Source organism: Amborella trichopoda, chromosome 13, assembly GCF_054954075.1.
Source record: "Amborella trichopoda isolate Santa Cruz 75 chromosome 13, AtrichopodaSantaCruz75HAP2 v2.0, whole genome shotgun sequence".
Classification (NCBI taxonomy): domain Eukaryota; kingdom Viridiplantae; phylum Streptophyta; class Magnoliopsida; order Amborellales; family Amborellaceae; genus Amborella; species Amborella trichopoda.
The window spans coordinates 2,883,130-2,911,090 of NC_142348.1; the positions used below are offsets into that span (position 1 = coordinate 2,883,130).

Here is a 27,961-nt window from a genome sequence, read left to right on the forward strand (position 1 = left end):
CTGAGAACTAGAAGTGATTATGACCTTGTACCAAAAATAAATAGTCCTGTATATGATTGTGACCTTGTACCAAAAGTAAATAGCCTTGCACTAGACAGTCCAACCTTGTACCAAAAGTAAATAGTCTTGCTCGAGAAAGTCCGACATTATACCAGTGTGTGTATAGTTTTAATTTGTGGCAAGAGAGAAGTCTGTGCGTGTTCATACAATGCAAGTAAGGCAACACTCATATGCAAGTGTAACAAGGACAATTAAAGCATCGAAGTTCACCAATCCAAAAAAAGAAAATTCTAAAGCCAAGTATACCAAACATTGGAGAACTACATGGAGTTGTGATCATAGAATTCAAGAAAAAACAAAGATGGTGTATCCTTTCATGCAAAAAAAAATTATCAATTAAAACATAAGACCTAACGTTCTATAAAAATCAGGCTTACATTCTGAGACAGATAAGAGAGATGCAAATTCGCAAATCTCGATTTCCAAATCTCATAAAACTGACAGCATGCAAATTCCATTATAATCTCGATGCCACTGTTCATACCTATTAACAAACAAGTGAGAGAGACTGTGAAAGAAAGAGAGAGAGAGAGAGAGAGAGAGAGAGAGAGAAAGAGAGGGAGATGCAAAACCTCTGGTGCATCAATTGACGCTTATCCTGGATTCTCAGCCTTGGATACACTTGGGAGAGGAGACGAGCCACCTGCGGCTCAGTGAAGATAAAAAGTAATGGTTGGAACGTAACCTGTATTACCTCTGTGCTTTCCCAATGGAATGCAGATAGATTGACAAAGACACAACCCTGTAACAAAAAAAGTTGGAAGATAAATTAGTTCTTACACTTGAATAGAAATAACCATGGTCACACTTTTCTTTTCTGATAAACAAATCTGTTATTGTATGTGAGAATGCAACTATGACCACACACTGTATCAACCGAAACTTCAATTTTTCTCTTTTGCTTATCTATAGTGAGCACATAATCTAAAACTGCCACTTACGTTGAGCCAAGAAAGAATGCAAGAGAAAGATGAAACCCGAAGAGAAACACTGATACTACTGCCGTAAGAAGCATCGCAACCGAAGTGGAATATACCTGCACAAAGCATCAATCAGCAAAAGAAAAAGAAACTCCTACACAAAGTAATGGAATCATATCATCGTAGCTACAAGCCCATTCAAAGGTCTCTCTCTCTCTCTCTCTCTCTCTCTCTCACACACACACACACACACACACACATGCACGAGCGCACACACGCATGCACGAGCGCATGAGCGCTAGCATTATGTGCACACATACATTAAATGTATCAACCAAACAACTGTTAAGACAACTGCAACAACTAAGTTTTCAAATGAATACATGTCTTGTGATTTATAGAAGTCATGCATTAATAGACGAAACTTTAATGCTTTCTTCACAGCTGTCTTCCATTTTTTCTGACATTGAAGATATTTTACATTTTATTTGGGCTTAAATACTGCTCTCTCTCTCTCTCTCTCTCTCTCTCTCTCTCTCTCTCTCTCTCTCTCTCTCTCCACAAGTTTATGGTAGGCAGTGAGGCGGAGTTCAGTGCTTGCATGAGGGCCATGGAATATATTTCGAGGAAGCGTGGGGGCAGTTCAGAAGGAGCAGAGTTGGCGAGAGGGGGAAGCCCAGTACACTTGTATGGAGGAGAATTAGAGTAGATAGAAGCAGACAGATGTTTTCAGTTGGTCTGGTTGGCTATTTTCTCTGTTGGTCAAGAAGGGCATTGAGCACTAAGGGCAGGATCATACTATTATTGGCGAGGAGAGGTAGACAACGATAGTTTTCCAATTTCAGGGAGAAAAGTTTTTGGTATAAATGCTGAAGGAAACCCCTTCAAAGAATAATGCTTGGTTTAACTAAACCCCATACCTTTGTAAACACCACCACCAGTTTAGATGAAATATTACACATGCATTTCATTTCAAAAGTTTTCAGTAAAAAGAGGTGCATGTAACAGATTCAGTGAAAAGAAGACTTACCTTGACAATATTATCAGCATATTTCATTACCATGGACACAGCAATCCCACTGTCAGTAAAAATCAGGCCACCAGTTAACAAAACTATCTTGGTACAGAGAGAGAGGCCACCAGTTAACAAAACTATCTTGGTACAGAGAGAGAGAGAGAGAGAGAGAGAGAGAGAGAGAGAACCTGAGGGCATGATTCAGAATCATGCAAGTCGTGATAAGAGAATAGCCATGAAAAAAACCCCTGAAACATTATCCATATGTCTGTTACCGATCCAATAAAAAAAAAGAAAAAAGAAAACTTAATGTCAAAATTATCTATATTTTCATGAATTACAGAGTACATATGATAGTTCTGGTTCTAGCCAACCCTAAATAATTGGAAAAAAGGCTTTGATGATGATGATGATATGATAGTCCTGGTTCTTTGCAACATTTTAGTTGGCGAAACTACTTAAACACGTCCAAAAAAAATTAATGCAATACAGAAGGATCCCATTTTGAGAGGAGAATGCCACCGTGCTATAGTTCCGAATGGCACTCCGTAAATGTCAAATGTGTATAGTTTCACAAATTACAGATCACATTCATTTTTCTCGTAACCCTGTCTTTCCATTTTTTTATTGAAGACAAGTTGACATCATTGTAAAAATATAAGGTACAAAGTACAAGATCTGCTTGGGGCTCAAACCATGGCTGCCGCAAGGGGTTTTCACAGTTCATACATCGTTGAGGTTAAATGGAAGATAGGGCAGATAGAAAGAGTTAAAGAGAGATTGGCAAGTGCTGGAGAGGGAGAAAGAGAAAGAAAGGAGCAGGGGAGGGGGGGGGGGGGGGGGGGTAGGTCAACATTTTCACTGATTTGGAGAAGCCACAATGAGATTCTGTTGCACAGCAACCGCATTGCCACTCTCCATTAGTGTTTGAAACCACTTGTAAATAATTAGTCAAAAATGGGGTCCAAACTCTATGAGCAGAAGGCCCCCCTGGAAGCCCACACAAACACATTTTGTAATTCACCCTCCATTATAAGGTTGGGGCCCCATGATGCGTCAAACAGTTTTAGACCTGACATCAGGGATTGGGCTACAGCCATCATAGAGTTGCTCACAACTATCGTCCCAGATTAGGTCAACACATGGTTGCCCGAGCAATTCCTAAATATAAAACTTGACACTTGCTGGTACTGGGCTACCCAGGGAGCAGCAATTGAAGCTCAACTTGATGGTGGCCACCTGGAGGTAGGATCCACAAGCTTCATCTTGCCTGCACCATGGGACTGAACTGTAGAATGTTTTTCCAGTAATACAAGCGAAACATGCCTGAAAATCATTGAGCATCCGAGTCTAGAAATGATCAGAGCCAAGATACAGTCCTATTTACTATCTAAGGTCGTAGCATTGCCCTGGAACATCCTCACATCGTGCTCAAGCCAGAGAGCCCGTAGGATTGCGAAGAACATGGTTCTCCATGGGAGAAGCCCCGTGGCAATGTATGGGGATGAGAAACAGACCGAGAACATGAAGTCAATTGACTTGGACACATCCAGGTCCATTCAAAACATTGTAATATGGTCATCTAGATCTTATAGCTAATTTGGCAGTGGAGGAGGAGATGATCTATTGACACCTCAACTTCAAACACATTACACATCTATTTGAGAACTAAAGCCCCCACTGCAAGTGGTTCCCTGTCAGGAATTTTGGATTTTCTTGGAGAGGACCAACCGAATAAAAGCCTGGATCTTGGGGGGAGTTGGTGGAGGTTTTACACATCCTATAGAATGAGGACACTGTGGAGCAACCTGATGCTGCCAGGGCCTGATCATTTGGTGCAGGCTTATCCCGGAACGTAATGGACCAAAAGAAGATCTAACAAGCCTGTGAGGTCCAAGAGGTTATGTCTGAGCCTTGGGAACCAGATTAGGCGGCCTGCAGTAAACTCTGAGGACTGAGAAAACAGAGCATCTTGGTGCTAGCAATTGAGATGAGCCTCAGAAAGCAGGACATCAAGGTTGATTCCCTAATAGCAATTGAGATGAGCCTCAGAAAGCAGGACATCAAGGTTGATTCCCTAATAGCAATTGAGATGAGCCTCAGAAAGCAGGACATCAAGGTTGATTCCCAAATCCACAGGTCTTTCCATATCCTGATCCTCTCGCCCGACTTGAGCCCAAATTGATTATTGCATATGAAGTCCCGATAAGCCAAGAAGACAGCCATTTGAGGCCCCAGAGGCAGTAGCATTGGCTGCGCATTTTGGCGCTATCCCAAATTGCCCTTTCCATATTTGTGAAAGAGGAACTGCTGCGGGCTTCATTTTCATTTGCTAACCTCCACCACCATTGACCAAGGAGGGAAATACTACAGGTTCTGAGTTTCCGAAGTCCCAGCCCACCATTCTTTTATGGTAAGCATACTCCCTCTCACCACTTCATTAGGTAGAACTTATGGGAGTCACCAGTCCCAGACCAAACGAAGCAACACATGAGAGACTCTAGGCGGTTGAAGAGCTTCTAGGCAGTTGACAATCGAGATAGGCATTCTAAATAACACCTTTTGAAAGACAGGCATATTTGCCAAAGTAGCCATGATGAAGGTAATTCTAACATCCAGTCACAACAGCATTCCAGGCCGCCAGTTTTCTTTCAAAGCACTCTACAATAGGACCCCACAGGATATTGGGAGGCTTCCCTATGCAGAGTGGGAGTCCCAAGTTTTTGCTTCGTATGACGTCTATGCTGCAGCAAAGTATGTGCCATCATTGAAGTGTCCTCTAGGGACAGACATATACCATAAAGCTTTGTTTTTGCCAAATTTACCTTAAAGCCCGTAAAAAGCTCAAACAATCAAAGGAATGGTCACAGGTTGTCGACTTAGGACAAGGTTGCATCACAAAAGAAATAAGTGTAATCTGCATATTGAAGATGACACACTATTGAATCCGTTTAGAGGATTTAAAACCATGGAGTAGGTTATACTCATATAGATTTGCCAATGACTCGCTGAAAACCTTCCCATTATGACGAGTAGGAAAGGAAGGAGGCAGTCTCCTTGTCTGAGACCTCTCTTGGCGGGAAAAAAGCCTATGGGGGAACCATTACAAAAAACCAAGGAGAGGTAATGCACCCACTAATCCATGACAACCATTTTCTCCAAAGCCCATGTGAATGAGAAACCTGATCTAGGATAGACCAGTCCATATGGTCTTATGCTTTTTCCCAGTCTTGTATGGATGTGTTCATGTGCTATTAAAGCACCATCCAGTATAAGTCGAACCCTTTGCAAACGCCCCATGCGTTGGTGCAAGGCTTGTCTCAATCGGTAAGAGCCTTGGATCTTGATATTACAGGAACTATTAAGCAGGATACTGGTCCAAGTCTTTTGAGTTCCTCAGCCCTTTCTAGCTCAGGGACTAAGGCAATGAATGTAAATTTGAGACCTAAGGCAATGAATGTAAATTTGAGACCTCTATTCATTTATGGTAGAATTGTGCAAACAAAGCAAGGACGTATGGGGCAAGGGTGTCCCATAAGATATCGAACAGAGCCAAGGAAAAACCATCGAGATTTGGGGCTTCATCTTGGCTCAGGTCAGCCACAGCCCTGGGATATCTTTTACGGAGAAAGGTCACTCAAGTCATTAAGCCCATAGTTGTTAGTAGTAGGAGCAAGTGTGGGTGCGGGAGCCTGGGATCGATCCTTGGCTGAAGTTCCCTACTTTTGGAGGGCTTGGGACAACTGCTCAATGTGCAACCTGGAAGCACCCCATATACATATATATATATATATATATATATATAGAAATGCTGAGATTAGCCCATTAGCTCATATGAACAATGAGCCCAATGGCCCAGATTGAATCTGAGCCGATCTGACGGTCATGACCTTATTTCGTATTTTAATTTTAATTTTTTTTGTACAAATCCAAATAACTTGAAATTTTACACATGTGTTCTTCAAAAATAGGAAAACCTAATAAAAATATCAAAAATATTATTTGCAAGAAATAAATTGACCGCCAAAAAGTTTCAAGGGTATTTTGGTCAATTTATTTCTTGCAAATTAGTTTTTAAATATGTTTATTAGGTGCGCCTTGATGAAAAGAATGGACGGCTAAAATTTCAAGTTATTTGGATTTGTAAAAATAAAATTCAAATTCAAATACGAAATAAGGTCGTGACCGTCAGATCAGCCCAAATTCAATCTGGGCCATTGGACTCGTTGGTTCATATGAGCTAGTGGGCTAATATCAACATTTCCTTATATATATATATATATATATATGTAAGGAAATGCTGGCGTAGGCCCACTAGCCCAGATTGAATCTGGGTCGATCCAATGATCACGATTGCATTTGGTATTTGAATTTTAATGTTTTTTCTATAAATTCAAATCACTTGAAATTTTGAGCGTGTTCTTTAAAATAGAAGAATCCAAAAAAAAAATCAAAAAATTATTTCATGAAAAATAAATTGACCAAAATACCCCTTAAACATTTCAGGGGTATTTTGGTCAAATTATATTTTACGAATTATTTTTTAATATTTTTATTAAGTGCGCCTTGATGAGAAGAATAGGCGCCTAAAATTTCATGTAATTGGATTTATATAAAAAAAATTAAAATTAAAATACGAAATGAGGTCGTGTCCATCAGATCGTCTCAGATTGAATATGGGCCGTTGAGCCCAAATGTAGTTGTAAGCTAGTGGGCCTACGCCATCATTTCCCATATATATATATATATATATATATATATATATATATTATTCTCAATTGTTGTTTTACATATTATTGCAATTTCCCTAGTGATAAATTATAAATGTATCTTTGTGTATTCTTACAAATATATCTTATCAATTTTTTTTAGAAATGATATTTAAAATTAAAAGAATGAACAATCAATCTTTTATCATTATCAATATGTTAAATACATGCTAATAAGAACTTTATTACTAGAAAGTCCCATAAAAAAATGAGAAAGAAATGACAATGTAAGGTCATGATAGGAATTAAACATAGTTTTATTAAGCCACTATGGCCTTTCATGGTGACCCCAAGTTGCTAAAACGAACAAAAAACAAAGACAGTATGTAATAACTAATAACGTCAAGGACAATCAAACATACAAAATCGTAAAGTTCTATTTTGTGGTCCATAGTCTTTATTTCGGTGGTAAGAATATGCTTTTCTATGGCCACATAAGCATGGACCAACTTGATGACACAAGCATCACAACTAAGGTGGTGCAAAAACGCATGTTGAGCTTTCCCTTCCAGTGGGTCGAAAAATCAAGAACACGAAAACATAAAACAAAATATTAAATGCATAAATACAAATCGAAATGAAAAATTGTGATACTTTGAAACCTTGCCTGGAGAATTGTGCAACCTTGCACTAGGTCTGATCTTCAATGGTGAACTGTGAAAACTTCATGGAGTAGGTGAGCCGTGAGCCCTAATATAGAGCAAACCCCCACATGTATAGAGTACACAAAGGGGTTGTTTGGATACCTGGAAATATAATGTCTGTGAAATATATTACTAGTGTAATACATTACTATGTAATACATTACCTGCAAATGGAATGTTACTATTTGGGTAGTATTTAGATGTAACTTGGGAATGCCACTGTTTGGCTATGTCTAGAAGAAATATGAGAAATGCATTATCAATATTTTAACAGCACGTGCGTATAAACTATCATTTCTTTCTTTTTTGTCATAAAATTCCACTGAAATGCAGAATTAAAGTCATCAACACACCATTCAAACAAGCTTTTCTAATAATAACATCATCACCAATCTAGAGAAAGAGAGAAATAAACGTATATAATCATCATTACAAAGATAGAGATAGTGCAAAATATTGATCTTAATCATCACCATTTTAAAGAGAGAATAAGAACGTCAAATAAAATTGTCATTGTTCCAACAAGATTTACTAATGTTCTCATAGATATAGAAACTGATAAGAAGTTCATCATCATCCACCAAAAGAGAGAGATAATGTATGTGTGTGTGTGTTAGAAAGTAAGTATAGCAATTCGATAACAAAAATTCTCAAGTCCAAAAACCGTCTCGGTCAAATAAAGAGAGAGGAATCCAAATAAAAAGTTGGGGATTTCACTCCACTTTACATGTCACCACCTTCTTGAAAATACTTCGAGTTAATCCAAAACATTCGGTCTTCTTCAGTCATTTCTAAGAATCCCTCACTAATATTTACGTTTGTCATCATTTCATTATATGCTCGCATGAAGACGGGTGAAGTAAGGCCGTGGACCTGTTTAAGAGCGTTGTAGACCTCTTGTATATGTGAGTTTGCTGCTGGTTTCCTCAACTCTACAATTACAGCACCAATTTCTCTAACGACTACACCCATTGACTTCACAGCACCAATTTCTTTCACGCCTACACCTATTGATTTCTCAAATGGATTGTAGTCATTCCATTCCTCCTTGATTGGACCGGTGTCTCTGAGAAGTCCTCATCATCACCTATTTCCTCAACACCATCATTATCATCTAAAGCCTACAATTGTCTCTCGAACATCCTCAACATCATCATCAATGTCCCTCTCTAGTTTGCCATCCTAGCACCAGCACCCCTCGGCAAAATCATTGCCGACAATTATGCTCAGCTCCTTCCAATATTCAAAGGACTTCCCTTTGAAGTTCTTTGCAAGCGGATTAGACTGCAAGATTAAAATAATATGCATTAACTTAAATAACTAATTTACATTTTTTCAAAATAATAAAAAATTAGATAGATGAGAAACATACACATACCATTACATAGTCATCCAATAAAGATTCATCGATAATGGCCAAATGTGATTCTTCATTCCATCCAAAGCCACTTTGATCCTTCATTTTTTTGACAGTCTTGTCGTTCTTTGATCACGTTCTAAGTTTGTTCTTAAAAACATCCCTTCTCAAATTCATTCCAAGATTGGCATTGAATTTCTACTCAATTACACTCCATTGCTCATTTTTAAAAGCTGATTCGGGCTTCTTAATGAGCAAACATTGCTCAACACGTAGCTCCAACAAAATTGTCTCCATTTTTTAAGTTCATTTAAGTTTCCTTCCTGTCTTGGGATTTGACCGAGTCATTGGAATTTCATTTGCCATGTTTAACATAAATGATCAAATATCACTATCACATCAACTATTAAAAAAAAATTCACATGGAATGCATTCATCAAATATAGCAATGTAAAAAACAATTACAAAGCTAAGTTATACATAAGCAAAATAGAAATTTGCATAGATTAAAAGAGTCATAATGTCTAACAGAAAAACATAAAGCAAAATCAGGTTTACATCCCATAAAAGTTTTTTTCATGAATTCATTTCAATTACAAAAATAAAAATTATGAGCTTCAATTAAGATGACTCCTATATTCTGCCCAAACATCCACATCGCAAGGTCATCTCTAAACTCAAACCACTCATCTCTCTCCCTCTAACTTCTCCCAAATACTTCTGACTTTGGAACTTCCACTAACGGTAGTTGGTTTTGATCAGTTATTACATCTGTATAATCTTCCAGATCATTGTCTTCACTTGTAATGAAATTGTGTAAAATACAGCATGCAACAACTATCTTGACTTATGTTTTGATTGGATACGTAGTAGCCACCTTCAAGATAGGAAAACGTGCCTTCAAAACTCCAAAAGCACGTTCAATGGCATTTTAGAGGAAGGAATGTCGTTTATTAAACAACTCCTTGTAGTTCAGTGGTCTTTCTCTACCATGACCATAGTCATTCAAATAGTAACAAGTCCTACGATAAGGGGCAAGAAAACATCCCATGGGGTCGTTTGGGCTCTGCTGCTGATTCTCGTGTTTTGCAATCATCACTCCTGTGATGATCCTCTTGTAGTTTCCAATGGTATTTCGACTCTATCTTTGATACTATATTTGTTCACATAACAATATATTACAAATTGATTTTAATCTCAATCAAATATTCATTTTGTAGGAAAATACTACCTTACAGATCTTGGGTACCCTAACATCCAAGGATTCCTCGCCCCTCATCGTAGGACTCGTTACCATTTGAATGACTATGGTTGTGGTAGAGAAAGACCATAGAACTACAAGGAGTTGCTTAATAAACGACATTCCTTGCTCAGAAATATCACTGAACATGCTTTTGGAGTTTTGAATACACATTTCCCTATCTTGAAAGTGGCTACTACCTATCCAATCAAAACACAAGTCAAGATAGTTGTTGCATGTTGTATTTTACACAATTTCATTATAAGTGAAGACAGTGACCTAGAAGATTATGAAGATGTAATAACTGATCAAAACCAGCCACAGTTAGTGGAAGTTCCAGAGTCAAAAGTATTTGGGAGGAGTCAAAGGGAGAGAGAATAGTGGTATGAGTTCAAAGATGATCTTGCAATGCGGATGTGGGCAGATTATAAGAGTCGTCTTAATTGAAGCTCATAATTTTTATTTTTGTAATTGAGATGAATTCATGAGAAAACTTTTATGGAATGTAAACCTGCTTTTGCTTTATGTTTTTCTGCTAGACATTATGACCCTTTTAAATCTATGCGAATTTCTATTTTGCTCATGTATAACTTAGCTTTGTAATTGTATTTTACATTGCTATATTAGATGAATGCATTCCATGTGAATTTTTTTTTAATAGTTGATGTGATAGTGATATTTGATAATTCATGTTAGACATGACGAATGAAATTCCAATGACTCGGTAATATCCCAAGACAGGGAGGAAACTTAAATGGACATAAAAAATGGAGACAATTTTATAGGAGCTACTTGTTGAGCAATGCTTGCTCATTAAGAAGCCCAATCAGCTTTTAAAAATGAGCAATGGAGTGCAATTGAGCAAAAGTTCAATGCCAATCTTGGAATGAATTTGGGAAGGGATGCTTTTACTAATAAACTTAGAACGTGGTCAAAGAACTACAAGACTGTCAAAAAAATGAAGTATCAAAGTGGCTTTGGATGGAATGAAGAATCACATATGGCTATTATCGATGAATCTTTATAGGATGATTATGTAATGGTATGTGTATGTTTCTCATTGATCTAATTTTTTATTATTTTGAAAAAATGTAAATTAGTTATTTAAGTTAATGCATATTATTTTAATCTTGCAATCTAATCCGCTTGCAAAGAACTTCAAAGGGAAGTCCTTTGAATACTGGAAGGAGCTGAGTTGGCAATGATTTTACCGAGGGTGTTGGTGCCAGGACGCAGCACAACTAGAGAGGGATATTGATGATGATTTTGAGGATGTTCGAGAGACGATTGTAGGCTTAGATGATGATAATGGTGTTGAGGAAATAGGTGATGATGAGGACTTCCCAGAGACACCGGTCCAATCAAGGAGGAATGGACTACTGGAAGGAGCTGAGCATAATTGTCAGCAATGATTTTGCCAAGGGTGCTAGTGCTAGGACGGCAGCACAACTAGAGAGGGACATTGATGATGATGTTGAGGATGTTCGAGAGACGATTGTAGGCTTAGATGATGATAATGGTGTTGAGGAAATAGGTGATGATGAGGACTTCCTAGAGACACCGGTCCACTCAAGGAAGAATGGAATAACCACCAATCCATTCGAAAAATCAACATCGCTTATGCCATCGAGGAAGAAAAAGAAAACCATGGTTGATACTGTGGCGTCAATAGGTGTAGCTGTGAAAGAAATTGGTTCTGCAATTGTAGAGTTGAGGAAACTAGCAGCAAACCCACATATACGAGAGGTCTACAAAGGCTCTTAAACAGGTCCACGGTCTTACTCGACCCGTCTTCATGCGAGCATATAATGAAATGATGGCAGACATAAATATTAGTGAGGGATTCTTAGAATGGACTGAAGAAGACCGAGTGTTTTGGATTAACTCGAAGTATTTTCAAGAAGGTGGTGACATGTAAAGCGGAGTGAAATCCACACTTTTTTTATTTGGATTCCTCTCTCTCTTTATTTGACCGAGACAGTTTTTGGACTTGGGAATTTTTGTTATCAAATTGCTATACTTACTTTCTAACACACACACACATACATTATCTCTCTCTCTCTTTTGGTAGATGATGATGAACTTCTCTATCATTCTCTATGTCTACAATAACATTTGTTGGAACAATGACAATTTTATTTAACATTCTCATTCTCTCTTTAAAATGGTGACGATTAAGATCAATACTTTGCACTCTCTATCTTTGGAATGGTGATTATTAATACCTTTATCTCTCTCTCTCTCTCTCTCTCTCTCTCTCTCTCTCTCTCTAGAATGGTGTGATGATATTATTAGAAAATCTTTTTAGAATGGTGTGATGATGACTTTAATTCCATATTTCAAGGGAATTTTGTGACAAAAAAAAAGAAATGATAGTTTATAAGGAAGTGCTGGTAAAATGTTGGTAATGCATTTCCGATATTTCTTCCACACATAACCAAACAGTAGCAATGTATTTTTTAGGTTGCATCTAAATATTACCCAAATAGTAACAATCCATTTGCAGGTAATATACTACGCAATAATGTATTACGCCAATAATATATTTCACAGACAATATATTTCCAGGTATCCAAACGACCCCTTAGAGTAGAGTACACTTAGAAAGAGTACTCTCAGAGTCTATAAAGTACAATTGAAGAGTATAAACATAAGGGTACATTTGACATAAGCAAATAATAGACATAAAAAAATCACGAAATTCAAAATTAGATTTTCTATATTAAACTAATGAGGCATTTTGTGTTAAAAAATATATTGTACGAAAATATTAATAATTAAAAATCAAGAAAAATATTTTACGAAGATTTAAAGTGAGATAAAATAAATGCATGAAATGATATTAAATTAATTATTTAAAAAATGAAAGACAAAGGGTATTATGAAATCCAATAAAATAATCTACTATAAACCCAAGTCTTTAAATAAAAATTAAGAGAGAAAATAAACCAATGTTCTAGTACTCATAAAAAGGCTAAGGGTCCACATCATTTCAAATTAAAAGGCTTCGATCTGCCGATGACTGGCTTTTGCATCCAACACAATTAGGACATGATTTAGTGTTGGCCAGGGGAGGGTTCTAGTACGGACCCTGCAGAAACACTCCTCCCACTTTGGAGAAACGAGAAACTTGTCTAACCTGGAAAGGGCTGGATAGTGGGGTGGTTTGACCAAGTAAAAGTTGAATTGTACAAGGGAAGATCGATTAGGCTATATCTATGAAGAAATCTAAGAAGACCACCATACCCAACAAGATGTGGCCTCGAGAGTTCCTTTGACCTAATAATACTGAATTCTCCCTCTAAGCACTACGGGGTGGTGGCAAGGAAGCAACATGGTCGAGCTCTTCTCAAAAAGTATCTCATAAGGAGACCAGGTTTGGGCCACAGATAGCTATGAATTGCCCATGAAGCTGGTTGGAAGTTGGAACTCCTAAGAAGGGAGATTGTCACCAAGGAGCCCAGAAAAACATAGGTAAACCTGAAAATCTCTATTTAAACCCTTAATTTTCATATAAAAACTTATGTTCATATTAGAAAACCTTTTCTAGGATTACGTAATGCCTTTTATGTCTTTCATTTAAGAAATAATCAATTTAATATCATTTCATGCGTTTGTTGTATCTCACTTCAAATCTTCCTTAAATCTTTTCCTTGATTTTAATCATTAAGATTTACGTACATTATATTTTTTAACACAAAATTCCTAGTTAATTTCATATAAATTCTTCTATTTACAACAAAAAATCTATTTTTGGATTTCGTGATTTTCTGATGTCTATCATTTGCTTTTTTTAAGTGTACTTTATGTCTATAGGCTCTAAGTATACTCTATAGACTCTTAAGTGAATTCTTTTATTGGATTTCTTAATTTTTCTTAGGTCTATAGACCTTATATGTACACTATATATATGAGAACTTGCTCTATATAGGAGCTCATCTGCCCCTTCATGAAGTGCCAGAGTTTCACCTTGAAGATCAGGCTGACTGCAAGTTTCCATAGTTTCCAAGCAAGGTTTCACAATTTCACAGTTTTTTCTTCTAGATTTATGTTCCTGCATTTAATTTTTGTGTCTATTTTGTTTTTGCATTCTTGGTTCACTTGAGAGAGGCTCAACATGCATTTTTGCACTACCCTATTTGTGATGCATGAGTCATGAAGTTGGTCCATAGTTATGTGGACCATAAAAGAGCATATTATTACCACTGAAATAAAGATTATGGATCCTAAAATTGAGCTCTGTGATCCATAATTGTTTTCTGTTTGATAGTCCTTGACGTCATTATTTCATCATCATCATTTAAGGTTTATCCCAATTATTTGGGTTCGGCTACATGAATCTTCTTTCTCCATTCTTCTTTAGCAAGATTCATGCCCTCAGTAAGACCAAAAGTCACCATATCTTTACTCAGTACTCATATCCATGTCCTTTTGGGTCTTCCCCTTGCCCTTTTTGAGCTTTCCACTTGAACCAAATTGCACTTCCTAACCGGTGCTGTATTGGATCCATGTTGCACATGGCCAACCCACCTAAGTCTACTTTCCCTCATCTTATCGCCTATTGAAGTCACACCTAAGTTTCCTCGTATGTATTCATTCCGATTTCTATCTTTTCTTGTCTTGCGACACATCCATCTCAACATCCTCATCCTATTGACACCATTACTTAATATTTTTGCTTTTTGTTTCCTTTTTGGCAAATTGGGGTTATCACCATCTTAACATATGGTTCTATATTATGTTCTTTTTGGATGCCTCCATGTAATATGCATTAAAGCAATCAAAATGAAAGGCTATAGTGGCTTGTTAATAAAACCATGTTCAAATCCTATCATGACCTCATATTCTAAATTTTTCTATTTTTTTATGGGACTTTCTAACAATAAAGTTCTTATTAGCATAGGTTCACCATATTGATAATGTTGTTCAGTCTTTTAATTTTAAAATATCACCTCTAAAAAAATTGATAATAAATGCACACATACATTTATGATTTTATTTTTTTTGGGTAAATTAGGGAGAGAGAAGGCCCTCTACCCGTTTTTCATTAATAAAAGATAGAAAAAATTACATCATACTATCTTACAACCCTACAATACGGTAATTGCGCCATGAAGTAACGGAAGGTAAAGAAAATCAGGAGGCCTAGAGCGCCAAATGGTAACCTCCGCAAAAACTGTAGCCTTTTTGGCAAGAACATCGGCCACCACATTAGCCTCACGGTAAACATGGCAAATGAACCATGAATGATTCTCAAGTCTAGACTTGCAATTAGCAATTATGGTATTAAGAGCCCATGGAGCTTTATACCTGCCCAGTATGACCTGGACAAGTAAGGAACAATCACTCTCAATTTGTAGGGGGAAACATTCCATTTGAGTGGCTAAATCAACACCCTCTTGTAAACCTCAAAATTCTACATAATTATAGGAAGCCATTCCAAGAGGAACCGAGAAAGCAGCAACAAAAGATCCATTATCCTGTCTCAAGACGGCCCCACAAACAGCTTGACCTGGATTCTGAATAGAAGACCCATCAATATTTAGGTTAAAATGTTGTGAATGTAGAAAAGCCCATGCCACTGTTATGGGTAACTTGATCCTTTGTTGCCGCCACGTAAGTCGTAAATTCTCAGTAATAGCCTTTTCTGAGATATGGTAAGTCCATACCTTAGCATCTGCCAAATCACAAACATGACAGGTGATCCTTCGAGTCAACTTCTCACGAGTGAGTGTCCTTCCTTGAAACATACGGCGGTTCCACTCCTCCCAAATCATCCATATAGTTGTGAAGAAGAGAGAATGCCAAATGTTGATAATACCATCAAACTTGAACTTGAATGTTAACCATTATTGCAGTGTAGTTGCAATAGAACAATCTGTAATAAAGCGTTTCCACATCGCCATGCTATCGACCTCCAAGCCCCTGAGAGAAAACACATTAAAGCAAAATATGGCAAATATTGTCATCATTGAGATGAAAAAAAGGGCACACAGAAGCAAGGGTGATTCCCCTTCGCTGCATGAGAGAAGAGGCAAGAAGACAATCATGAAGGCTCAACCACGAGAATCATTTAGCCCTTGGATGACACTTAGAAGACCATAGTGCCCTGAAGACCGGTTGAGAAGAGCCCTTTCGTCAGATAAAATCCATGCCTCTTTAACATAAAACATTCCATTTGCAGAGTGAATCCGTACCAAAAGATCAGGCTGGGGTTTAAGAGGGATTGAAGAAACCTCCACTTCCTTCCAAACTCTGATCCATTGATTCCGGGTTTTAAGTGCTGGGCCTGGTGCAAGGGTAGGGAAATACTAGGATGGTTGTGAACCACATAAGTAGTCTACAACCCTAGGCTTGGCAAAACTTCCCAGATCCTTCCGAATACGAGAACCATAAGCTTCCAAAATGGATTTTTATAATAACCATGGATTTGTCCAAAAATTAATTGTCTTGCCATCCCCAACAACCTACCGAACATTATGGCGCAAGAGAGACAACCCCGTTTGAATGCCCTTCCATGCATAGGAGCAAGACTTCCTGTCAACTTCCCAGATTGAAAATTTTCTGAAGTACATGTGCCTAAAGAAGCAAGCTATAAGAGAAGACGGGTTAGCCAGAATCCTCCATGCCAATTTCATCATGCCTATATTATTGAACTCAATAATATCACGAATTCCAAGTTCCCCCTCTTCCATTGGCAAACATACATTTTTCTATTTTACCAGGTGGACCCCCTTCTTATGAGTTGTACCAGCCCATAGAAAATTTCTCTGAAGCCGCTTTAACATACTAAATGTGCGCTTTGGCAGTATAAATTATAGAACCCACAAAAAAGCTGATGAACTTAGCACCGATCTCAACAGTTGTAACCGACCTACATAAGAGCGGGATAAAGACTGCCATGTTCCTATCTTGTTAATGAATTTCCCCACAAGATTCTGGCAATTATGGTGCTTCAAGTTCCCATGGAACTGAGGCATTCCCAAGTATCTTACCGGAAGAGAACCCTCACCAAGCCCCAATTTCTTTAAGATAAAATGTTTTGCATTCATGGAAGCTCCAAAAAAGAAGGCCTTACTTTTAGTTACGTTCAATTTTTGCCCTGTTGTATTTCCAAAAATAAAAAGAATAAAATTCATCTGTCTTGCAGCAGCTAAAGAAGCCTCACAGAAAATAACTGCATCATCGGCATAAAATAGATGTGATACCCCATAGTCACAACCAGAAGGAAAATCCACAGAAAGAGTACCTTGCAGTATTGCCTGATCCAACTGCCCACTCATGAAATCCATTACCAACAAGAAAAGATACGGAGATAAAGGGTCCCCCTGCCGTAAGCCTCTTTTACCTTTGAAATATCCCATTGGGAAACCATTATGAAGCACCGAAAATGAGGGAGGGAGTAGGAATACAATAGCGAATCCAAGAAAAAAAAAGATCTGCGAAACCCAAAGCATGCAAACTCGCAAGAACAAAATCCCAAAAAACCCGATCATAGGCGCCACATAGATCCAACTGCAAACACATCTTAGGATTGGTTGAATATTTGTTACATAATGAAATAAGTTCATTAGCCACCAATATGTTATCTGTGATCAATCTACCCTTTAAAAAAGCAGCTTGTCTGGAATCAATCAGAGCATGTAACACCTCCCTCAATCTATTCGAATAAGTTTGCTAATGATTTCGTAAACAACATTACACAAACCAATTGGCCTAAAGTCCTTCATAAGACAAGGGGAATTGACTTTCGGGATAAGGCAAATGAATGTGGAATTTATCTGCTTAAGGAATTTACCATTTTTGAAAAAGTCATGCAATGCCAAAAACAAATCCTTCTTGATCACTTCCCAACTAAACTTATAAAATTCCATCGTAAAACCATCTGGGCCATAATTTGTCGTTCAGGTAATTGGAATAATATATATATTAACAATTGAAAGTTATAAATATATAAATTGGAATAAAAATATATAATTTTATATATACACACGCATGTATATGCATATTGCATACATAATATATATATGGGGCACTTCCCTTGCATGCCCATATACATGTAGTGCATATAAAGAAGATCGCTCCTAGGTTGCTCCCTGAGCAGCGCTCCCAAGCATTCCAAGAGTAGGGAGCTTCAGCCGAAGGTTAATCCCAGGTTCCCATTCCCACATCTGCACCTACTCCCACTCCTAACAACCATGGGCAATGCTATTTGAATTTGAAATGACCTTAGGATTTGGACTTTGGACCTAGGTGGGATTATGGCACTTAAAGGGGCAGATTTCCGACATGCACTTGGGTGTCCATGTAACTGGCTCGAATAGGCTGCTGCTGTGCGACCTCGCTTGGGTCCTTGGCCACATCGTCCCATGGTCATCATTGCTACTGTGGACTAGGGTACTCCAGGGACCATATCACCTGCATCTGTTTTACCTCCAGTCTACTGTTTTCCATTCATCTAGAATGTCATTCCGCGCTTTATCATGGTCCTGGGTATCAAGCTCCCTGCAATGGCATGGGCTGATTGAGGAGGTGATCCCTGGATTTGAGGCCTTTCTTCATGGCTGATGCGGATCAGAAAGGAGAGTTTCACAGCTTGCAGGTGGATGGAACTTGCAACAGTGTGGGGAGGAAACTTCTAGCAAGATCTGCACTGCCCCAGGACGCAACCTTCCCCATATTGTTCACGTTGATATTCAAGAAAACCCCGCATGGATCCCGTCTTCCCGAACGTGTCCTGGTGCAGGCCCAGAGAGGACACCTTCTGCCAGTATCCGTAGTCTCATCTCTTTTATAGCTCCCTTTGCAGGAATTTGTGGAGTGATGTTGAGCAGAGCTCCTTTGTATTTCTGGTTGGGAAAAGGTTGGGAGAAGAAGAAGAGGTACGCCCCTACAAGGAGCTTCCTACAGATCATCTAGGGGGCTTTCCGCTTCTGTGCCCACTTGGAGATTCCTCCAAGTCTGACCGGTGAGAAGGTACCCATTAATGAGAAGCACAAAAGACATCTCCTTTGCACAATAACCTCCTCGCTACTTATAATCATGGGGAGGCCCTGAATTCCAGTCTTAAAAGATGACAGAGGCGGTAAGGGAAGGGATTCTGATTAGCCGTTCTGTGAACAGCATTCTTACAGGATATGGGAGGCCACAGTGTTGGGAACCTTCCATGTGCCTGATTAGATGAGTATAACTGGAGTGCAGATCAGGCAACCAGGGTGAGACACTACCGGAGGATGCACAGGGAATCAACTTCGACTGGAGATGCATCATAGGTTTGGAGGAAGAGGGCTTGCCTTGCAAATGGTTAAACTGAGAACCTTCTGTTTCTATGAAGAACAGGAGATAGCAATGGATGTCTTGCCTTTGTGGAAGTAGCACTTGGGTTGAGAAAGGAGGGGAAAGAGATGCTTGGAAGGTGAAACAGGGCTGACCCTCCCTCCCTCTCGCGAGAGGAGAGAAGGGAAGATAGAGTGGAGGGGACTCTTTGATGCAGGAAGGGGAAGAGGAGAAGGGGAGAGGAGGGAAGCTAAGAATGAGTAGGGTGGGAGATTAGAGATGTGGTGTTACAGACGAAGCGAGCAAGGAGCTTCACACTTTCTTCTAACCGAACTACAGCGTCTCATTTTAGTTGGGGAAATTACTTATATACAACAACTTTTAGGATAATACTAATATATACAGAACCATCCAATTAAAAGAGGATGTCACTGTGCTATTATTAATGCCATTTGAGCTACATTCCATAAATGTCTGAACCATGCAAATCCAAAGCTTTCTTCCTGCTAAAGAGAGAGGAGGGAAGCCACCTTGGAGAAAAGAGAGAGAGAGAGAGATGACTATTTCATGGGGGAAATATGATTTGCAAATGCAGGTACTTTTCAGGATTAAGGATAGTTCCATCACATATTGTTGAAAAGCTGAAGTTTTCAAGGTACAGTTCATAAAACCAACGCTAGTTGCATATATCTTTTTTAAACCTGTAGCATCTATCAACTTAAAGAACCAGTCATCTTCTATGCTGCTCCACTGTCCATTGCAGCATGCATGAAGCCCACGTAGAATTTGAAAAAACAGTAAAAAAAAGACAAGAAATGCTGCTACCAATAAAAAAAAATTCAAGAAGCAATCTAGGATACTTTCGACAAATAAAATTTATCAAAATGGATTAGTTACACTTACTTGTTCAGAACTGCATCAAAATCTTGAATGAAGATGGCCACAACATTAAAGATCATACCAAAGACATACAACCAGAAATTTTGCACATTGATATTTCTTGAAGGGCGCTTTTTAATTATAGCCTGCAGATTTATGCATAGATAGAATTAAGTACTTAAAAACCAAAAAGTTGTTTTCCATAAACAAGACAAAAAGATGCATGATTAACCAACAAGAAAAAATCCCAAGAAAGGATATCTCTACTTTTTATGATTGATAGTGGAGAGTGAAAAAATATAGCCATAGTGAGACCAATATCCATTAAAATGATACTTAGATCGTGGAGAGGGTAGGACCCACCATTTTGGTCATGTCCTACTCTTGTGGATCCCACTCTCTCCATCACATCCATCATATCAATAGGAAAAGAGATGACACAGTGGTATATTGATTTTCCATACTCCATTGGAATATAGCATGAGTTTCCCATATTAAGTGCATGCCACTATACCTCTGTGTAAACACCGGCAAAGCCACTAAGCAAGGCCATAACCTGAACAAGAAATGCCTATTTTCATAACTGCTATTTAACATAATCATCAAATAAATAAATACCCCAAAATAATACTATAAGGGCATGTTTGATTGGTGAAAAAAGCACCTGCCAAAGCTGCTGCTTCCACCAGCTTTGGAAGCTGGAACTTCCATGGGATAGCATGTAAGCAGCGGCTTCCTCATTAAAGCCCATTTTAAATTTGTTTTGGAAGCCCTAGGAAGCTGCAGCCTCCAAAACAGCATAGCACTTTCCATTAACAAACAAATGAAGTGCTACAGTAACAGGAAACCATAGCTTCCAGTTATCAAACATGCCCTAAAAGAAGATCAACTGCACCAAATTCTGATCTCATTGTTTTTCCAACTCACAATTGCCATTATCCAACCTTGAATAGGAGTTTGGAGAACACGATCGGAACTGCACAACCAATGATTCAAGTGAGACAACTTTGAAAAATCTAAATAACTAAAGAGTGAGAACACAATTTCACTGCATGTTCAAGTAAAATAGAATCTACAATTATTTGGGTTGTTGGAAGTATATTTGAAGTACAAAAGAGAATAGATTATGCTCACGTAGAATTGAGTTGTGCAGTAGTGCATCCTATACATAAAAGAACAAAACCCGCCCACTGGATCTCAGTTAACCTACAAGAAAAAAAACGTAGATTACAAGCTGCAAATCTGAATCATTCCCCATGCCATATAATATGGAAAAAGGGTTACTTTTTCTTCAAAATGATACGGTATAATACACCAGTACTGATGATGTTCAAGTTCTTCAATATCTGGTAACTTGGGGCATCCACGTACACAAAGATATAATACTACAAACACAGAAACAAATCTAAATCAGATTGTGCATAGACCCAAGTCTATTGAAAAATGAAAAAATATAAAATAAGACAGTATTTATCGGAATAATTGAATTTAACATAAGTTCCCTGAAGAGAGGGCATAGTGAGTAAATTGCAGTTTATATGAAATATAAATAGCAGTCTTGTCAACATTTATTAAACATTGTAATCTCCCATACTTTTTCATTTCTCCTTTTAATAGTTAATTCTTAGAAATATATGTATGATGAAAGTTAAAGTGATGCACCTGTAGTAAGTTCTTGATAAGATAGAGAGCCGCAGGTATAGGATAAACTTTGACTTCATCGAAGGAAGTACTTAACCTGTGAAGCAAAGCAGGTCACATAAGAAGATAATACACGCAACCAAATTAGAGAACACCATAGCAGAGAATCTGTTAAAACTTCAATGTTTTTAAGAGAAATTGATAAGATTTAATTTTTTAAGAGAAATTGATTATCATCAACATCATCTGAGCCTCATCCTGAGTATTTGGGGTTGGCTACACGAATCTTCTTCCGATAGATGTGACAAAAATTTTACATTGGCTGCCAACCTAACACACCCTCCTCCTTTCTCCATGCTTGGGACAGGCACGACCAGCTTGGGACTTGAGGAGTTTTTAAGAGAAATTGATACCAAGATAATTTCATTAAAAAAGTAAACAGTCAGTTCAACACTATATCAAATTTCGTTCAATATTTGAAATTGTTGATGGAATGGAAATGTTAAGCCATCCAACTAATGTTTTCTAGATTTTAAGGGAAACCGGAAATTTATTTTTTGTTCTAAGATGGAGCTTTTGCTGAACTAGATCACCATTTAAATCCAACTGATTAGAAGTATGTATAAATTAATATCAAAATGAAGAGAAGGAACACCTAAATGGACTAAGACCTCGCTCTCTCTACCGGGTCACTCAATAATCAAAAGAGCAAAATTGACGCTCTTCCAAACATTCTAATTTTGATCCATATTTATGAGAAAGTAGCTTGCAACAAGTACAAATAATAAGCTTGTCCTAATAGCATTACAAATTCAAGGAGTCAAAAAATGACAATGACAAAATTTACGCAGAGGTATTACTCCATTCTTTAATATATTTAAACTTTAACATCTTTCATCATCCTCATCATAATCTTTTCCCAACTATTAGCAGTCGGCTACACAAATCCTAGTCTATCATTCTACTCTATCAAGGGTCACACCCTTAGTGAGGCCATAAGTCCCCATACTTTTTTTCACTACTTCTAACCATGTCCTTTTGGGCCTATCCCTTGCCTTTTTTAAGCCTTCCACTTGAACCAACTCGCACCTCTTAACAAGTTATGTACTAGATCTGTGTTGTACATGGCCAGCCCACCTAAGTCTACTTTCTTTTATTTTATCGCCTATTGAGCCCCACCTAAGTTCTATAGAACTATTCTATAGAACTTCCACTTCAACTCTATTAGTATACAGTGATCACATAAAACTCCGGTTGCATATCTCCACTTCGCCCACCTATCTATAATTTTATGTGCCACATCTTCCTCAATCTCTCTATTTTCGTAGATTATCGACCCAAGATATTGTAAGTGTGCTCTTTTTGGTATTTCTTAACCATCAATCTTAACTACTTCCTCTTTTCTACTCATGTTATTACTACCCTTGCATTCCATATACTCTTAATCCGGCTAATTTTAAAACCTTTAGTTTTTAAAGCATCCCTCCAAAGTTCTAACTATGTGTTGACATCGCTGCGGGTCTCATTGATCAAAACTATGTCATCTGCGAACAACATACACCACGGTACTTCATCGTATAGGTGCCTAGTTAAGTCGTCCATAGCTTAAACAAAGAGGCATGGCCTCAACGTTGATCCCTAATGTATACAGTACACCTATTGTCACTAGAAACTCACTCGTCTCTTCACTAGTTGTTCGCACACTAGTTAGTGCTCTCATATTTATCTCTCAACAAGTTGAGATAATATCTGGACACTCATTTCTTTTCCAACACCCACCAAATTATATCTTTAGATCAATAAATACCATGTGGAGGTATTTTCCTTTCGCTCCAAACTTCTCAATCAATTGCCTAAATAGGAAAATAGCCTCAATTGTTGACCTCTTTAACATAAAATCGAATTGGCGTATCAATATACTCATTTCATGCCTTAGTCGTTACCCAATCACTCTCTCATATAACTTCATAGTATGGCTCATAAGTTTAATCCCTCGATAGTTCGCACATTTCTATATGTATCTTTTGTTCTTGTAAATAGGTATCACAATATTTTTCCTCCATTTGTCTAACATTTTCTTTGTTTTCAACACCTTGTTGAACAACTTGGTCAGCCAGTCAATGTCGACCTCTCCTATGCACTTCCAAACCTCTATTAGGATACCATCTGGTTCTAAAGCCTTTCTTATGTTCATTATCTTCAAAGCTTCTTTCACTTCCAATATCCTAATCCTACGAATGTATCTTTGACATCTTTTAGTAATTAATAACAAAAGGAAAAGGAAAATGAAAACTATTCAAACAAGGAGTGATCAAATGTGAAATTGATGAAAATAAATGTGTAGGAAAGACTTCCATTAAAATGAAAAGGAACTCACTTGTTGTCTTCTGTCACGCCTTCACTGTTCCATATTTTTGCAAGTGCGACAAGTGATAATCCACATTTGAGAGCTTCCACCTAGGATCCAAGAATTGAACATATCCTCAGGAGGGTTGAAAAGTTGAAAGAATATTAACCAATGAAAATTTATTTTAAGTTTGATACTTCAACTCAACTGATTGAGTTTTATAATCAAGAAACAAATGAAACTCAAAGAAAAGTCACAAAAATGTATACGTGTGTTTGTGTGTGTAGTGTATGCGCATAGGAGTGGTGGGCTAGATGTGCGATGGAAAGATCTGAAATGAGATGATTACTAATGAGCTTTTAGGTGAATGTCAAATGTTGACTGATTACGTGGAACAAAGTGTCACTTCCCTCGGACCAATGTAGGGTCTACTCTCCAAAGTTATTCAAACCAGACTGGACCAGCGGTCTAACTAGAGGACCCTGAGACCGGAACCTTCCCTTGTTTGACAGAAGCATTAAACAGAGATTTACATAGAATTGGACAAAATCATCATTTGACTGGTTGAACCAATTCTATCGCCGGTTTTGTTGGCTTTATTGGACCATTTGGTTTGGAAATTTGAACTAAAATTCTCTGTCATTTTAAATTTTATTGCCAACATTTTACTATTTCTTTCCATTTTATTTATGTTGATTACATGGGCACTTTCATTTCCATTATATGTGCAGCTTCCCCCCCCTCTTTTTCTCCCTCTCTGTGTACATGTGCAGCTTGCCATGTAACCGTCTAGCTAATATGTTCAATTATGTAACGTTACTTAAAAAATGCAACATTTAATTAAACAAAATGTACAACTATTTACAAATGTTTAATCGTGGTAATTCATTAAATGTTTAATAATTTAAATTTAGTTAGAATTTTTACAATCACTTCTAAAACTAATTTCTTATTTTTAATTATTTTTGCTGGTCTTATATTTTCTAAATTTAAATTAATTTTTAAAATTTTCGTAAATTTTTTAAGGTTTTTATATTGAAAAAAAGGTTCGACCGATCTAACCACCAGTTAGACCGGTTTTTATTGGACCAGAACCGGTCAGATCCTGATAACACTGCTCCTCTCTATGTTAGGAAATAGTCGCTAGAAAAAGTGATAATAGAGTAGGTGCCTAGAGAAAGTGATAATGGAGTATAGAAGTCAGGGGCATGATGTTTAGTCCAGTGGGGAGCCTACTAGCTTTAGGATGGGGAGTCAGGGTGGAGAATCACATAAGGGTTCATTTCAGGAGGTTTGCTATATAATTTCCATTAGGTGCACTATTTCTTAGCTCTCACATCTACCTATAAATTAAAGTATATTGAGTATATTCCTACCAGGTAGAAGGGATCGGAGACATGGGGACTCAGAGAATTAGTTGTCCATGGAAAGATTCTGGGGTAGCTAGTTTTGCCATCCCTATAAAGACTTGTCAAATGATGAAGGTGAAAGAATAGACATCTCCCCTCACCATGTTTGCATTTAACCTAGAAAGCAGGCTAAACTTTTGGCAAATAAAAATTATTTCTTTTCAAAACAATAGAGGTGCAATCAGTAATAAAATCTTAAATTTCTGAGACTGGTTCCTAGTTTCATAATGCTTAGGTTTAGTGATTGTATTACAGTGCATATGTCTCAGTGCATTATTAAGTTTTAGGAAAATGTGCATGTAGTGTATGTAGGCATATTGTCTGGCCCTACAAATACATTTTATAAAAGTAAGAGAGAAAGAGATAGAAGCATAGATGGTGATGACGATAATAATAATGATGATGACGACGTTATTTTATACTAACCAAAAAATTTGCAGTTGTTACACTATAATCATACTTTCCCGCTCTCCTTGACCATGCAATAAGTATTGCCTGCGAGCTAGTAAGCAATGTCAAGGCCATTGTCACAAGTGACCTGCGCCAATCAAAGATATCAATAAGAACATAGTCCGACTAACTAAACATGTAATGAAAAAAGTAACAAAAAAAGTAACTTTGACAACAAAACATCACATTCTTCATAATCAATAGCAATGAGAAAGAAAAAATCAATACAAATATTAGAGTTCCTACTTGCTCGTCCACACGGATTTATCAAGCATACTAGCCCCCAACTTGTCCACAGCACGTATAGGAACTGTTGAAAAAATAAATAAAAATAAAATAAAAACAGTAATAAGATGTAAAAAGAGTAAAAGGAATTGCCTTGAGCCATGCTAGCAAAGACAATTACCCATGGATAGCTGCTTCATGCTTGAAGTAAAAGTAAAACATACCACCAGAGAGAGGTTTTCCATGATGACCCTCTGGATCAACTCCAACCCCATCTTTTTCCTACAACAAATTAAAAAATTTTAAATCGTCTGAGTTAAATAAACAACAATTGTAATAACCCAACATAAAGTTAGATGAAAATCGATAAATATTTTGATTTCAAGGAAACAATAAAAGAATGGATCCTCCCTTGTTAGAAGAGACAATAAGAATTAAAAGAAGTTAGTACTCAGTTATTAAAAAAAAAAGAAAGAGAGAGAATAAAGAAGTTCGCACTTCCATCTTCAAGTGCAAAGGGCCAAAAACTTCAAGTGCAAAAGGGTCAAAAATGAAATCAATAAATTTCCATTAAGGAAGATAATTTTCAATTATTTACCATAAAAAGGGGAGGGGGTTCTGATTTCAATTTCAATTATTTACCATAAAAAGGAGAGGGGGTTCTGATTTCAACAACATTCAGCGTCTATTTAACCATAAACTCAAACATACATTTTAGCATCTCTGAATGCAAAGACCATAAAATTCGATTCTACAGACAAAATCTCTTGTCTGTAGAATAATCACCATGAAATCCTCGGTTCAAAAAGATTAGCAATGAGCTGAATAATATCCATGAAATCTCTTGGACTAGCATGACTCAAAACAATGTACACTGATCCGCTAAACATATCTAGAGTTCCCCTCCTTCAATGAAAGTATAACTGTGAGAAAATCTTGCACTTCTAGAACTGTTACAGTCCACTCACCAGAGAGAGAGGACCCAAAAATACCTACATTGTAGTTAGAGTAAGAGAGACCTAAAAAGAGCAATTAGAGAGACCTGCCTGATTAAACTGATGCAGAATAGATAGATTTCAAATCTAGAAGTCCCTCTCCATTGTGAAACAGGTGGATGCGAGAGAGAGAGAAAGAGGACTACCAATCAAATGTAATTTTGGGGGAAGATACAATAGAAGAGTTCAGGTTTACAGAGATCAGAGAGATTGGCATCAGTATTTCAACCGAGAGCGAGAGCATCGATCGGTTCTCTCTCTCTGTCACACACACAAATCACAAACCAATTCGCAGATTGAAATCCCCCAAACTCAAAAACACATTGAACCCCAGCAAAGAAAACCAGAAAGCAAAAGCAGAGCAAAGAAGAATTAGGTAGATCATCGCAACACAACCAGAGATCTGAATCTAAAACTCTTCTTGTCCAAAAGGAAATGAGAGAGAAACTGTGCACCTCATCTTTCAGTTTTCTGTACTCCATGGCGAGCTCAGAGAAACACAGTGCTCAACTCTATAGCGAGAGAGGGAAGCACCTCGGTAATTATTCCTCTCTCCTACTTCTCAACTCTCTCTCTTTCTCTCTCTACATTAATGAAACTTCATCACTCTCGCTCTCTTAGGCTCCATTCCCCCCCCCCCCATCACAAGGCATGAACACTACCGAATTTGCAGACGCGCGCACTCTCTCTCTTGCGCATTTCTCCCGGTTTTTTTTTATTTTTTATTTTTTTAC

General features: G+C 37.6%; 1 protein-coding gene across 6 annotated transcripts; it reads right to left on the reverse strand.

Annotated features, from left to right (window-relative positions):
• Positions 1–312: 312 nt before the first annotated feature.
• LOC18428218 (CMP-sialic acid transporter 2) lies at positions 313–27,896 on the reverse strand. 6 transcript variants are annotated; one of them, XR_016047982.1, is made up of 16 exons: positions 27,683–27,896; positions 26,457–26,514; positions 26,254–26,317; positions 25,984–26,095; positions 24,179–24,258; positions 21,823–21,898; positions 21,445–21,545; positions 21,295–21,366; positions 21,088–21,136; positions 20,675–20,716; positions 20,185–20,306; positions 7,372–7,510; positions 2,184–2,243; positions 2,011–2,059; positions 1,002–1,096; positions 313–802 (listed from the first exon to the last, which is right to left on the reverse strand). XR_016047982.1 is itself a non-coding variant. In XM_088856231.1 (15 exons), exons 1-15 carry the CDS (start codon positions 27,707–27,709, stop codon positions 751–753), a joined length of 1,059 nt encoding a protein of 352 aa, XP_088712357.1. In that variant the 5' UTR covers positions 27,710–27,896; the 3' UTR covers positions 313–750. The 6 variants fall into 6 exon arrangements, 4 of the variants coding, with proteins under 4 accessions (XP_088712357.1, XP_088712356.1, XP_088712359.1 ...); XR_016047981.1 differs by having other exon boundaries at positions 26,414–26,514; XM_088856231.1 differs by lacking the exon at positions 7,372–7,510.
• Positions 27,897–27,961: the final 65 nt, after the last annotated feature.